This window comes from Nicotiana attenuata, unplaced genomic scaffold, assembly GCF_001879085.1.
Source record: "Nicotiana attenuata strain UT unplaced genomic scaffold, NIATTr2, whole genome shotgun sequence".
Lineage (NCBI taxonomy): Eukaryota > Viridiplantae > Streptophyta > Magnoliopsida > Solanales > Solanaceae > Nicotiana > Nicotiana attenuata.
In genome coordinates, this window is record NW_017670595.1 from 416,341 (window position 1) to 431,790 (window position 15,450).

Sequence of the window (15,450 nt, forward strand, 5' to 3'; positions counted from 1 at the left end):
AGCATGATTCACATAATACAAATAAGGTAGTTGAGGCAAATAAAGCAACTTAGTCAAGTAGACATGCTCCTCTAGGCTAACAGTAGGTTTAGTTTCCAAACAGCATAAGCAAGAAAAAAGAAGAACACAATTCAAGGCTATTTTCAATAAAAAACCGGGTTTCCAAGAATTAGCACAAGTACGCGCTCGTCACCTCACGTACAAGGCATCTCAATTACCACAACAACAAATCCTAAGGGGAAAAGGTCCCCCACACAAGGTTAGACAAGCCACTTACCTCGAACAAGTGCAAGTCAACCCGAAACCACGCCTTTGCCACGAGTATCCGACTCCAAATGGCCCAAATCTATTCAATTCAATTTCATAATGTAAATAACACTTCAAATAACTGATTCTATAATTAAATTCTAAGCAAAGACGCGAAATTAGGTAAAATGACCAAAACACCCCTCAGGACCACGTCTCAGAATCGGGTAAAATTTATAGTTTCGGAATCCTCATACTCTCACGAGTTCATACATACCAAGAACACTTAAATCAGAGTCTAAATGACCCCTCAAATCCTCATTTAAAGGCCTCTTAAACTCAAGCCCTAATTTACCTATTTTCCCCAAATTTATCATCACTAATTAGGTCTTTAATCACATAAAAGCGAGTTATGAATTCAAGGACATTACCTCCAAGCGATTCCCCTTTGGTTTCCTCAAAAATCTCTCTCAAAAGCTTCAAACCCGGATGAAAATGGTGAAAGAATGGCTCAATTTCGCAAGGGCAACTAAATATAGGTTCTGCCCAGCGATTCCCGTATTTGCGGCCTTGGGACCGCATCGCGGTCCTGCTTCTGCAAAAATTACGTCGCATATGCGACTTTCATTTAAATGACCAGAAACCGCATCTGCGATTGCCCTTCCGCAGATGCGCCACCATTTCTGCGGTATTCCTTCCGCATCTGCGGAACCTGAAGGAAAAACAGAAATCCACTTTTGCAGTCTTCTTAGCCGCTTCTGCGGCACCGCATCTGCGGTTCCCAAACCGCAGATGCGAAAATACCAGAAGCAGCAAAAATACAACAACTGCAACATTTCTCAAAACTCCCCGTCAACCATCCGAAATCATCCCGAGGCCCCCGGGACCTCAACAAAAGGCACCAACAAGTCTAATACCACTCCCCAATTTTGTACCAATCCTTAAACACCTAAAACAACATCGAAATCTCAAACTAACCATGGATTCAAGCCTAAGAACTCCAAATTTCTCAAAATATGCTTTCGATCAAACCTCGTCCGAATGACCTAAATTAGCTACGGTCCTGCAAAACACAATCCGACCACGCCCCTAAACCCGAAATCACCTAACGAAGCTAACGGAACTATCAGATTTCCATTCCGAAGCCGTCTTCACACTGTTCCAACTACGGTCAACTTTCCAACACTTAAGCTCTCATTTGGCGACTAAGTGTCCCAAAACTCTCCGAAACTCAAAACCGAACATCCCGGCAAATCGAAATAGATGAAATAAACTTTGGGGAAGCAGTTAATAGGGGATCGAGGCGTAAATTCCAAAAACGACCGGTCGGGTCGTTACAAGGTTGCAAGTAAAGCACGTTAGAGCAACTCAAGTAGCAAGATAAAGTTTTGGACAAGTTGTAAACAAAGTTTTAAAGAAAGGATTTGGTAAAGAGGGGTCCTAGGTTGGTTATCCTATAGGATCACATCAGTACAATGTCGGGTAATCACTCCTTGGAAAGGGGCTACGCGTGGCATTAGTGCACCGGTCATCATATCCATATCTACCCTCCCCATCCCCTTATTGGTCATGCAAAGAGAGCTTGGTCAACGATTCCTATTTCGTGCTGCTACCCGTCCTTTCTTAATAGTCCTGGAGAGAGTTAGGACCTCTGCCTATAGGTGGTTCTAGACGTACCCCTAAGGATTTAAAAGGTAAAAATTCTAAGGCGAAAGTCAAAAAGCATATAGGACTTTCACACATAATAGGAGCAATTTAAAAGGCTCAGAGTTTCCTCCTCAATCAAACACGTAAGCAGCATGACTCAAGCACAGTTAAGGTCTTTTATTAGACAATGTCCTAAAGCAGGATATCTAAGTGAATATGCAGAAACAAATAAAACCCCTTTTTAGGTTCAGAAATTGTACCCTAGCAGTTGCCTAAGGACTCCTTTTAAAGCCTTTTAGGATCAGAAAACATTAAGTGATAGAGACTGTTTCAGAAAAATGCAATTTAAAAAAAACGCCCTAGAGGCTTGCCTATACGCAGGATACTAACATCTGTATTAATGCAGAAACAAACAGATTTTTGAAATAGGCTCGTTTAATACCTATAGGCATGAGATCTAACGAGATGAGGCAGTTTGAAAGAACTTGTGTCAGAACTTGCTTAATACTTAGTAAGACCAATTCAGGAATGAACTAGGCATGATTAAAGAAGCTCATTAGACTAAATTAGATTAACAGACAGAATTGCCAGTGGGACTCCCTATAGGAATGATATCTAGGCGTATTACTGATTGTTAACAATTGCAGGTACAGAAACATACATAAATACTCGTTGTAACTGAAATTGGATCAGGTCCTATAGGCATGGCGTCTATTATTAAACTAATTTAAGACATGACTTCTTGGAACCTATAGGCAGGGTTTCTAATACATGACAGAATGTAAAGCCTTATAGACATGGTTTCTACTTAACGAGCAAACAAAAGTGAAATCCTATAGATATGATTTCTATTAGGCAAAGTAATCAGATTCAAAGAGTAAAGTCCTCAGATCATGATTTCTATTTAGAACAAATAGACTTGAAAAAGTAAAGTCCTAATACCAGGATTTCTACCTGTATTACCCAGAAATTATGTATCTACCCACCCCCTTTTTACTAAATACCCCAATATCTGTTTACAAATTATTACAAGCCGTTGAATGAATTATAGAAATAAAAAATAGAAAATCAAGAAGCTATTCTATAAGGAGCCTCCAATTAGGCCCAGGTTTCCCAAAGCCTCCAATGGTCTCATGTGCCTTAGTTCCACAGACAAAACCATAGTCTAGGTGCATCAAAGTTCCCTAAGGACCTCAAGGATCCCGGGCAGTGCTTACACCTAGACATAGCAACCAAGAATTGAACAAGTGCAGTGTGGAAAGGCTAGCCTCAGTATGCCAGAGTTCAGAGGTTTCTCAAAGGATCCCAAGGTAGTACACATACTAGAAGGGGCAGAACTTATTGATTAAGAGTAGAGTAAGATGTGATGGACACAAGTTGAAAGGTTTTACTAAGAAACTGCATTTAAAAAAAGCCATTCTTGAAAGCAATTCAGTAGAGATTGTTTGAAAAAGAGATTGGAATAGTTAACAGAGTCCAAACATAGCTAGTTTACAGAACCAAGTAAATTCAATAGTCACACACAGGGGTCAAGGGGTTTGGGGACACATAGAACAATTGGTTGCAAACCCAGAACCTATCAAGGCCTAGGACTGGTTTAGACATGCTTAGAAACAGCTGACACTGGCATAGTCACAAAACCAAGCATGAAGAACACAACCACATAGAGGGGTGATAGGGATTTGGGATCCATGGGATATAGCATGGTAAGCACACAACAAGTAAGAGACGGTTGGTAAAACATGCTCAAAAACACACATAGGGAATATACCAATCTAAAGGGAGGGGAAGACATAAAAACATGCTAGTAATATGTTCGGCAGAATAGCCTAAATGGCACTTATACTTGTGCCACTTTGTCAACCCGGTCCCCAAACTTAATGAAGTTTTATCTAGACACCTTTATTCGTTCAAAAGTAATATTTTAAACCCTTTTGACCATTGACCAAGTCTATGTGGCATTTGCTTTGCTGAGTTGGATAAAATGCGTGACTACATGCTTAAGAAGCGAGTAAAAGATTATGATTCTACTTAAAAATACCAACAAAAAAAAAGAAAAAATAAAGGGGGGTTAACGCCCAGAAGCATTCAAGCGTCTTCCAATCTCCAGTTTTCTTTTCCTTCTACCCCTTTTTCCTCTCATCTTTTCCTCCTTTTTTGACGCCGTGCTCAAAGGTGGTATGTGGGATTGTATCTTTCTTTTTTTTGCTTGTTATTATGGTTTTGGTACGGTTGTGCTCGAGATTTTATAAAGACTTAGTTTTGGGGAGGTATTGTTAGAGCTAGTGATGTTTGTGGGGTTCATATGGATTGTTGTTCTTGTTGGGGTATTGGTGGGATGGGCATGGAAGCTCAAGTGGGCTAATCTTGGCCATGATTCTTTTGATTCACCAGATATTTTTGCCTTTTCTTCTTCCGGTATGCTCCTCAGAACTTGTAATCTGGGTTCGATTCCCGCAATCCTCTCAAATTGCAACTTCCCACCTGCATTTCTTGAATCATGGAAACTCAGTCCCTGCTAATGGCTGATTTTCAGAGAGAGAAAGGCATGAATGTGTTTTGTGAGAGAAAACTTTAGGATTCAACTTTTTCTTTTCCAAAAATGGTTTTTGTGAATAAAAATAATGACATGGAATATTTTTATCCGACGTGGATAATACAATGAGACGATTGAGGAACACACACGGTCAGAAGGGTTTAAAATATTACTTTTGAACGAGTAGAGGTGTCTAGATTAAACTTCATTAAGTTTGGGGACCGGGATGACAAAGTGGCACAAGTATAAGTGCCATTTATGCTATTCTGCCAATATGTTCTTGACTACAAGTTTCACAACAGAACCACAAATAGAAGCAAACCAGAAACAAGAAGAACTGAAACAATAAGAGAATCATGTTGTTGTTGGAACTTTGAATTGAAACTAGGACATACCAGTGAAGAGGAGAGTAAGCAGAATGAAAGAACAAGGGAGCACAAATGGTTAGCCTTGGCTTGCAGCCAGCTAACTTAGAACAGTAGCAAATAGCACAAGACAGAGAGAGAGGGCAGAGATTTTTTTAGTATGAGAGATAGTTTTTTAACCACAAGTGTTCGTGTCTGTGTTAGTGAAAGACTAGAGTATTTATAGTTGAAAATAGGTAGTGAAATAAGGTAAGAATCATAGTAGCATGGTAATTAAGGAACTCAAAATCAATCAACTAGGAAATCAAGGAAGTACTCCCTTGATTTAAGGGAGTTAATTCAAACGGTAAGAAACAGCAGCATATAAGGCAAGTAAAAGAAAATCAGCATATGACTAGTAAGGAAAGAATCAAGGCTCAGTAAGCATAGAGTAGTCAATTAGGACTAAGTTCAGAAGACTCCAATTAAGGAATGATTCAGTAAAAATAAAGTACTACATCAAATAAGGTAATGGAATCAATCAATTTAAACAGACGAGTAGGATTTTAGAGTTTTAAAAGAAAACCTTTCAATCAAACCATCAAATAAGGAAATCAGAACCAAATCAAGAGAGGGTTATGACTCTATACTTCAACATATAAATAGAGAAGGACAAACAGACGTAGCAAACATGCAAGGTCAATAGTATTGGCAAAGAGAGGCAAGAAATGAGTAAATACTGATGAATACAATCACACAGAGGTGATTCAAGTAGGCTAAAGACTTAGTAAAAACCCATTCGAAGCATGGTAGCCACAGAAACTTAACAAGAGTTGAGTAGTCATGCTAACATACAAAAACAAAGAAGATCTAAAATTAGGGCTTTTAACAGAGGCGAGTTGAAAGAGCAGTAACAACATAGAATCAGTCAAGATATGCAAGGAAAGGGTTTAACATAAAGAAAAACCAGTTTAAATGAGTGTAGAAGAACTCTGAGAAACCCTAACTTTAAAGAAGGTAAAAACGGGTTAAAGTTGATGAGTTTTCAAAAGAAGTTTGAGAACAGTGTAAAACATAGAAAGAAACAGACTTAAATCGTTAAAAATAGCACAGATCTAAGAGATTCAAACAAAGTTAGGGTTTCAAAGGAAACCCGGATAGAAACGGAAGAACCTGCTATAAACTTCAAAGATCGTAACACATATGGTGTGATTTTGCCCAAAATCACACCGGAGAAGCCATGAACAACAGAAACCCTAGATCCAAATCGGCCTGGGCCAGGGCCCTTGAAGGCCTCAGAGATGATGAGCAAGGCGAGGGGGGAACCATTGGAGGCTTAGGGTTGAAAGGTGGTCGCCAGAGATGGCCGGAGAGGGAGGCAGTGGTTGAAGAAGGCTAGGGTTAGGTTGAGAGAAGAGAGAAGACCAGAGAATTCAAGGGCGGGGGTTTGGAAATGAGTAGGGTTAGGGGGGTTGTTTAGAATTAAAAAGGAAAGATTAAACGAGGGCCGTTGATCTTTTAGATCAACGGCCAGGATCTGATGGGATTTGGGTCGGGTAGGTATAATTAGGATCTGGGTCGGGTTAATTGTGTATGAAATTGGGCTGGGGAATGGGTTCAATTTGCTACAATTGAAAGCCAAATCTAGCTATAATTTAAATAGCCAATTTTTCCTATTTTATTAAATAATAAAATAGTTTCTGCAAATAAGTTTTCTGTACCAAAACGACTTTAAATATTAATTAACATTTTAAAAAATATGTGGATCAATTTTACGCATATAAAATATAATTATAAATTAAAATGGGCTAACATTGCAATTAAATTCAATTTAGCTCGAAAAAAATGTAATTATGAAAAATGCATAAATATTTATTAATTACATTTTGGTATAGGTATGGAAATTTAATGAATAAATCAACATAACAATAATTTGAAAAATAATTATTGGTATTTTATGGATAAAGGGGAAGAAAAACAAATCAATTTAAATCCTTAAAATCATGGAAAAAATTATATAAACCTTGTGCATGTTTATATATGCATATATATGCTATTTTGAAGAATATTATGCATATTTAAAAATATATAGGGAAAAATTGGGTATCAACAGCTACAGGGATTAAACACATTGTCAAGTTGACTGAGGGAATGTGTAGTAGCAGAGCTTGGCAACTAAAAGGGATACCTTGTGCACATGGTGTGGCTGCAATTCATCACAAGAGACTTAATCCACTTGACTTCATTTCTGAGTGGTACAAGAAAGAGACCTACCTAAAAGCTTATTCTCGTTTCATACAGCCAGTACCATGCATGGAGATGCGGCCTGAGTCAACAAATGCAAAGGTTGAACCACCTCCTGTTAGAACAATGCCTGGAAGGCCAACAAAAAAAAAAAGAAGAAAGGAGGCTGGGGAGATGAAAAAACAGTGGCAAGCTTACAAAGAGAGGAATATCAACGAGTTGCTCAATTTGTAAGTCCACAGCTCATAACAGAAGAAGATGTCCAAATAAACCTCAAAGTACTCAGAGGTACTTTCTTTTTTTTTTTTTTGCAATGTTTTTGCATCTGTCAACTATTACTATTTTTGATTGTTTCTGCTTCATGTTTGCGACTACCTCCTGTTAGAAACTGCTTTATGTTATAGCAGAAACTGGTTGTTTGGGAATGTTTGGGACTGCTGAATGTTTTTTGTGTTGATTTTGAGACTGCTGAATGTTGATTCTCCTGAATTTTAGTTTCTGCTGAATCTTTGGGACTGCCTGCTGAATGTTTTGGACTGTTGAATGTTGTTTCTGCTGAATTTGAGACCGCTGAATGTTGTTTCTGCTGAATTTTAGTTCGGCCTCCTGTTAGTTTCTGCTGAATTTTAGTTCTGCTGAATGTTAGTTTCTATTGAATTTTAGCTTAAGTTAGCTGTTATTTGTTGTTTCTGTTATAGCATTGTTTAGCATTGTATTAGCTGTTATCTATAAGTTAGTTGTTAGCTTAAGTTAGCTGTTATTTTCTATTTTTGTTATAGCATTGTATTAGCTGTTAGTTTCTGCTCAATTTTAGCTTAAGTTGGGACTGTTTCTATATGTGCAAAGGGAGTGGCTCAATCACAAAAATCAACCTCTAAAAAGAGATCAAAGGCTGACTCCCAAACATCTACTAGTAAGAAGAATGCTAAAGCTAAGGGTGGTAAAGGAAGAAGCAATAGCAACCTGGTGCAAAAGTCACAAAACTCAGATGTGCGACAATCTCAAGTTTCAGATGTCCAGCATTCTCAAGTTTTAGATGTGCAACAATCTCAAACAAGCAACAACGATGCTTTTGAGGTCGCAAGTTAGACTCTATTGTTTGATATCTGATTATGTTTAACTTAATTTTCAGCAAGGGGGGCCTGTTAGTAGGGTAATCGATATTGGAAGGAACAATGGAGCAGTTGAAAGTTCAGCTGTAGTGACTGCTGATCTTGGTTATAAACCAAGTAAAGGCCTGAAATGGAAGGGAAAGCAAGCAATCACAACTAGACAACTTCAACATAGAAGTGCTTTACTACAGTATTTAAGGACAAAATCACCAAAAGCTAATGAAAAAACTGGAAGTGTTTGAGCTTCAACACTACTTTATTGGGTACCGTTGTATGCGGATACTCTAATTGTGTTTTGGATAATATTTTTATGGTGCAAGTTATGAAGCTAGTTGTTTAAAAGTTGTTTTACTTCAATGTGCCTTGTGGGATGTAATGTAAAACTAGTCTATTGTAGGCCTTTTGAGCTCTATGATACATGATGGCAAGAAACTTGTTTTACTTCCCTTCTATTTAAAACAAATAGTTGGTTCCTTTTGGTATTTGCTTTCTTGTAGTGCGGCAATTAAAGAATGACAGGGTATAATGCTTGAAGCAGTATAATTGAGTCAGTTTTAAACGAAGCGAGAAAAGCAACAATACATATTGAAACATATACTCATAATATTTCTAGCATTTCAAACAAAAGCAACAACCAAGTTTCAGATTACACTTCCTAGCATTTGAAACAAAAGTAACAATCAAGTTTCAGATTACACTTTCTAGCATTTGAAACAAAAGCAACAAACAAGTTTCAGATTACAAAACACTTCCTAGCATTTGAACAACCAAAAATACACATTGAAACATATACTAAAAATAAGCAGCATCTTCAAACTTTTCTTCTTCTTCAATTCAGCCTCAAGTTCCATTTTATCCTTCTGTAAGACAAGAATTATCACCTTCGATTGGCCAGGAAATTCCGGATCATACCACTGAAAAAATCCACAAGCCACACGATCCTTAGCCTGAAAATTTTAACCAAACCATTCAAATGAAAAAATAAAATTTAGCCATATTAGATCACATAAAATATGATGATTTGCAAGATGATTACCCGATAATACTTGCATCCAAAAGAACGTCTTCCTGAGTTAGCATTTGTCGTTGATGTTCTCAAAGAAGCAGGCTGCCTACAACCACAAAATATATTAAACCTCATGACTCTTCTACAATGGGTGTTCTTCTTTCAATTAATTTGGGTAACAATGAAGATAAAAAATAAACTCGATAAACAGAGAGAGAATTTCAAATGGATTAAGATGAAGAGAGAGACAAAAAGGGTGAAGAAATGATGAAGAAAGCTGAAAAAATGGTGAAGAAAGGTGAAGAAATGGTGAAGAAATGGAGAAGATGGTGTAATATAAAGAAAAAGGGAACAAAATATAAGTTTTTTAAAAAAATGAGCTAATTAGCCGTTATTGAAGCTGCCAGGTGGGACCCGTTTCATGCTAATTTTCAATGTTCACGCGCTCTTGCGCAACTGATTTCACACAATATGCCACATAAGCGACGGGGGGGGGGGGGGGGGGTTAATTACGAAGGGGGATATAGTTTAGGAGGTTTCCAGGGATACTCAATAGTTTAGGTATGAAACTTACAAAAATCGTATACTTTAGACGGGTCTGAGGGTATTAACTCTAAGACAAAAGGATAAAAAGAGACAATATCAGTAACAACACAGAAATAATAAGAAAAATAAAAAAAATATAAAATCCAGAAGAAAGATACTTTATCATGAATGTGTAAAGATTTGTACGACATCACTGTAGTTGAGTATAATATACTAGTAGCTTAATTTTTTTTTTTTTATCAAGTTTTAAATTACTTCATCTGTTTCAGTTAATTATATTTGGTATTGTTTGTCTGCATACGGAGAAAAATAATGAAATTTTTTAAAATTTATAATCTTAAATATGCTGGGTTCGGAGTACAATATTTTGTATCATAAGACTTTAAAACTTGTGATATTACACATGCCTTAATATTTGCATGAATATAAAAACTTGTTATTATTTATTAATTTATAAAAACATCATACTTTTTGGAATGGACGATAGGAAAGTATTGGCATATAAAATGTAAAAGAAGCGTGTGTTAATTTCAGAAGAAAAAGAACGGCTTTGTATTTTTTTTGGTTTTCCCAAAATAGGAAAAATTGAAAAGATAAATGAAAAAGAATATTTTGATTCGGTGTAGAAGAAGGACCCCACAGGCCATAAGTCACAACAACTGCTAAGATTTTCCATAATTTGGCCTTTTCCATATCGAAAGTAGACACGTCATGTACGCGTTTAAGTAACGCGTGGAATAAATTAAATATCTTCCACTACTAAAGAGCCTTCAAATAAATACTCATAGACCGTATCCACTCTTTGGAAATCTTCATTCGAAAAACTTTACTTAACGTTCGCTCAACAAAGAAAATCTGTAAGAACCCTTCTTTCCTTTTTACTTCTTGTATTAAGTCATACATGAATGATCAAATTGGATCTGAATTACCCAGTTGATTACGACTCTGAAACATATCTGTTTTTCTTTTTACAAGTTTGATCTTTTATACCCTTGTGTTTGATATTTTCTTGATTTGCGTTTTGTCAAATGGAGATCAGAGGGTTTGGTCCCACCATTTTGATTTCTTGAGCTTTTGTTTGTTGTATGATCACCAAATAGAGATTAGATAGATCAACTTCGACTATTCGTTTTTTTCTGCTTATGGGTTGAGAATTGTCCTATTCTGAAACTGAATTTGGATGCTTTAGAAGATGATTACTGTCCTTTTGCATGAATTTGTATAAAGGAGTAGAGACCTGTTTTATGGGTTTTTGTCTTTTTGATGTGTACGACAAAAGTGTGGCCATGTAACCTAGATTATATTAAGCAAATCAAAAACAAATGAATCTTTGGCTGTAGCTCCTTTTGCTTCATTAGTATATTCTAGTGTCTTCTCCTTTACTTCCCCCCAACAACAAAAAAAAAAAAGGCATAAAAAGAATCCTTCCCATTTACCTCAAATTATAAACTGAATTGCTTTTGCTTCATTCTTCTTTTGCTTTTCTAGTCTTTAAGAGGTGTTGGCTTGGTTTTCCTAAAGGTGATCTGAAAATTTAATCAAATATGATGGATCTGAGTATTGAATTTGACGGAGAGAATGGTACTGCCTCTTTAGTAAATTTAGCTAAATTAATCTTACCCTAAAGCAATTCCATTTCCATTCAGTACCTACCCTCCCTCCTGTTTCTTGCACTTGCTCTGGCTCAGAACTTATTTGCTGGCTTCCCCAATAGTAGCTTATCATGTTCTATTGTCCACCCTTTTCATGTGTTTTAGAGTGCTTACTGTATATAAAATGACCCTTTTTCTATAACCGTTGTGTGCTATCTTGTATCCTGATATGAGCTCAAAGCTAGTGGGTGCACATATTCTGTCTTTGACTGATTGATGTTTCAGAAAGCATTATAGGTTTCACATTTGAAAGGGAGTTACAATTTGATTTCCTTGTGGGTCATATTCTCTATCTTCTGCAAATTTCATTTTATTTTGAATTTGACATTGTTGTAATATGTTTGTCATGTAACAGGTACTAGTAGTGAAATATGGGAGGTGGACAGGATGGGTCTGATAAGGGACTCTTTTCCCATCTTATACCGGGTATGACTGGTCATTCTTCTGGTCATGGATATCCACCGGGGCAGTACCCTCCGCCGCCTGGTGCTTACCCTCCGCAGCAAGGGTATCCTCCTCAAGGATATCCTCCTCAGGGTTATCCTCCTCATGGAGCAGGATACCCACCTGCAGGATATCCTCCACAAGGATATCCTCCCGCTGGTGGTCACCACGCTCCTCCACACCAATCAGGTATTATCTTTGGAACTGATTTATTTAGGCCCCAATGAGTAATAGAAAGCTGTAACTATAGCAAGTGCACAATATGTTGGATTTGTCTAGTTAAATTTCTTTGAATCTCTCTTACAACTGGATGCACAAATATGGCAAGAAGAGTTTATATATTGGGAGCACTGAAACAGAGTACCTACAATTCTAGCAGTGCTTCATAACAACAACAACAACAACTACCCAGTAAAATCCCACAAAGTGGGGTCTGGGGAGGGTAATGTGTACGCAGACCTTACCCCTATCCCGATAGGGTAGAGACAAAGAGGTTGTTTCCGATAGACCCTCGGCTCGGCTCAGAAAGACGGAAATAAAGAAAAAAAAAACAAGAAAAGACAATTCGTTAGTAACTCCAGTAGAAACCGTAATAGTAACAGAAGCATAACAACCAAAAGATAAATGACATGCAATAACAATAACCAGTATCTAAGGCCCGGGGCTAAGATAAACAACAAGGATAGTGTGGACTCAACATAAACTGTAAGCCATCTAAGATCAACCCTAATCCAACCCCGCCTCACCCCGGGTATGAAGTGCTTCATAATAGCTAGCTATTTGTGACCAAATACTTTTGACATTTTCTTACATTGTTGATGATATTTTTTGCCCTTTTGTTGCTTGTTAAATTTCAGGTCATGGGGGCATGGGGGCGATGTTAGCCGGAGGTGCTGCAGCTGCAGCTGCTGCCTATGGTGCTCATCACCTCGCACACGGAAGTGGATCTCACATGGCACACGGTGCTGCTCACTATGGACATGGAGGCGGTCATTATGGAGGCGGTCATTATGGAGGCAAGTTTAAGCATGGCAAGGGCGGGAAATTCAAGCATGGAAAGCATGGCAAGTTTAAGCATGGCAAGGGCGGGATGTTCGGAGGCAAATTCAAGAAGTGGAAGTAAACTAGTGTCTACTTATAATATCAACTTAACCTGGCTTTTTACATTGTGTGCTAATACTCCGTCTCTTTAAATAAGACATGCATGTTATAATTGGCCTATAGGCCTGTGAGATGTTCTCTTGTTATATTGCATTTTCAATGCTAAATTGTGTGAGACTCTTCAGTTGGATTGGCCCAGATGGCCTCAAACTTTTCTTTGTTTCTTTTCTTCTGTATTACTGCATTTCCTCTTTGAAAATAGACTTGGGAAATCGGAATAGTGGTAGAATGAGGAAATGAAATTTAGGAGCGTCTTTTTGTACAGTATCGCACTAGCTACACTATCATTGCAAAAGTTTAGAACTTTTCTTGAAGTTTTATTTTCAATTGTTTCTTTCTGTACGAAGCTAGAAGTTATGAAGTAAAATGGTGTTGCAAAAACTTCAAACTTTTTAATTTTTTTTCTTCAAGTCCTTGTTTTCAATTGTCTTTTCATCTAGGCAGAATATCCTACTAGACGTCTTTATTTTTTTTCGTTTTGATATTCCGGTCCTGCTCACTTGCCCCGAGACGGACGACATATTAGATCCACCTCAGATTATTTAGTGCCAAATCCTTATTTATTTTAGTAATATATTGTTTTTTATAAAAATTTCAATTCCAGTTTTGCTAGCCCTCTACCTCTCCTCTTCTATTCTTTACCTTCACGTCACCCTCTCAAAACCCATTGTCTCTTGCCTGTCCGTGGATTCAACAGTAGTTCGAAAGGTTGCCATATTCAAGAATTGCCGAATTTATGCTTATTTTCAACTCTCCGAAGCATTTCGTCGATTATTACGCCCTTCCTCGTCTCTGGGTGCCTAGGTGTCCACCGTAAGTTTTTTCTCGTTTGAACCTCAGCCTTCACTTTAAGGCTATGCCATCCTAAGGTGCTGCTAAATGGATCCATGACCAGCAAGAGACATCATAGATCCTCGGAATATCGAACATCCAGGAGACCACCTCGAATCTCGAGGGACTTTGCTGGAAAAGACTCACTATGGCGATCCTCCTTTTTCCTTTCTCTTTCTCAGCATAGATCCCTATTTTCACTGGAGTTCTAGTTGGTTTTGATTGCTGAAAATAGTGACTACAGACTGTATTATTAGTCTTGTATTTTCAAAAGGGAGAGAGGATTAATGGCTATGGAGTTGTTTGAGGTGAGATTCTCGTTTAAATTTTAGTGAAGTGCCTACGAAATTCTAACTTTCACAAACACAAAATCTCAATTCTACAAATATCAAATATGTCCACCTCTTAAAACGAACATCTCCTCCTCCCACCTAGAAAGAGAGAAAGAAATACGCTATGAAAAAAGCTTTTGCCTGCTGAGAAACTATGGTTTATAATCATCATAGTTAATAGCTGTTTGAACAATTTTTTTCGTTATACAAATGTGAGAGAAATTAAATGGGCAAGCACGTAAAGGAAAGTAAATTGAGTAGAAGAGACTAAAGGAAATTGATTGGCGGAGAAGCAAAAAATTGCTGAAGCTCTCGATGTTATGGTGGAGATGTAAGAATCGAATGGGCCATAGGGGGATAAGCGTGGGGAGAAGAAATTTGTTTGGCATTACATTTTATTTTCTTTTATTTATTTATTTAATATTTTTTAATCAAAATTAATCAATCATTTGCATTTGGGAGCGTGATCACATACTTTGTCTGATTTGGCAAAACAAATGCCACATCAACTTGGTCAACGGCTAGAAAGGTTTAAGAAAGTTAATTTGTACAAGATCAAATGTCTGATTGAAATTTCATGAAGCATGGGGATCGAGATGTCAAAACAGGACAAATAAACATATATATCAGGCTATATCGCGTTTCATCTACCAAGTTAGAAGTGGGGAGGTATATAAGTAGTTAATTGAGAGTAATTTGATTGATTTAGGAGCCAAAACAAAAAAACTAGTCGGGAGTCTAATGGGAAAACTTTCTGTGAGAGAATCTCTTTTCGTTCTCTCTCCCACTATTAAAGCATAAAGAATTCAGGGGAATCCATGAAAACAAAACATTTTATTCTCTTTTTTCATAAACTTTATTCTGTTTTATTTTTTGGAAATAGCTAGTAAGAGCAAGGAAATGTTAGACCCATACAATAAAAAGACAACAACAATAATAATAATACTTCCAGTATTATCCCATATCGTGAGATCTGAAGAGAGTAGTGTGTACGCACACCTTATCCCAATCTTGTGAGGATAGAGAGGCTGTTTTCAATAGACCGTCGGCTCAGGAAAGCATAAGCTCCACAATAATGAAAATATAGATAAGAAAGGACAGTACTAAAAAATCATATAAATGCAGAATAAAAACAAAAAGACAGTAAGGTGGTCAACAATGAAAAAACAACAACGATTAGTCATACAAACCTACTACCAACAAAAAGCGAGACTGTGCGTCAATACTACTGTTATGAACACTTTAGAGTACCTACTCTACTACCCTAATCCTCGACCTCCATACCTTCATATCAAGGGTCATGTCCTCGGTTAGTTGATGCTGCGCTATCTCTAGCCTAATCACCTCTT

The 15,450-nt window shown here is 37.3% G+C and overlaps 1 protein-coding gene across 1 annotated transcript; it reads left to right on the top strand.

Moving 5' to 3' along the window:
- The first annotated feature begins 10,389 nt into the window (after positions 1-10,389).
- On the top strand, positions 10,390-13,202 carry LOC109241361 (glycine-rich protein A3-like). Its single transcript, XM_019408097.1, has 3 exons — positions 10,390-10,538; positions 11,689-11,966; positions 12,635-13,202. The coding sequence occupies exons 2-3, from the start codon at positions 11,705-11,707 to the stop codon at positions 12,898-12,900; spliced, it is 528 nt and encodes a 175-aa protein (XP_019263642.1). The 5' UTR covers positions 10,390-10,538; positions 11,689-11,704; the 3' UTR covers positions 12,901-13,202.
- Positions 13,203-15,450: the final 2,248 nt, after the last annotated feature.

What these genes read in the sequence shown, in the direction of transcription:
- LOC109241361 (XM_019408097.1), top strand. Translation starts at nt 11,705, where the DNA reads ATGGGAGGTGGACAGGATGGGTCTGATAAGGGACTCTTTTCCCATCTT. An exon ending in CGCTCCTCCACACCAATCAG is followed by an intron (nt 11,967 to 12,634) that starts GTATTATCTTTG and finishes GTTAAATTTCAG; the next exon opens with GTCATGGGGGCATGGGGGCG.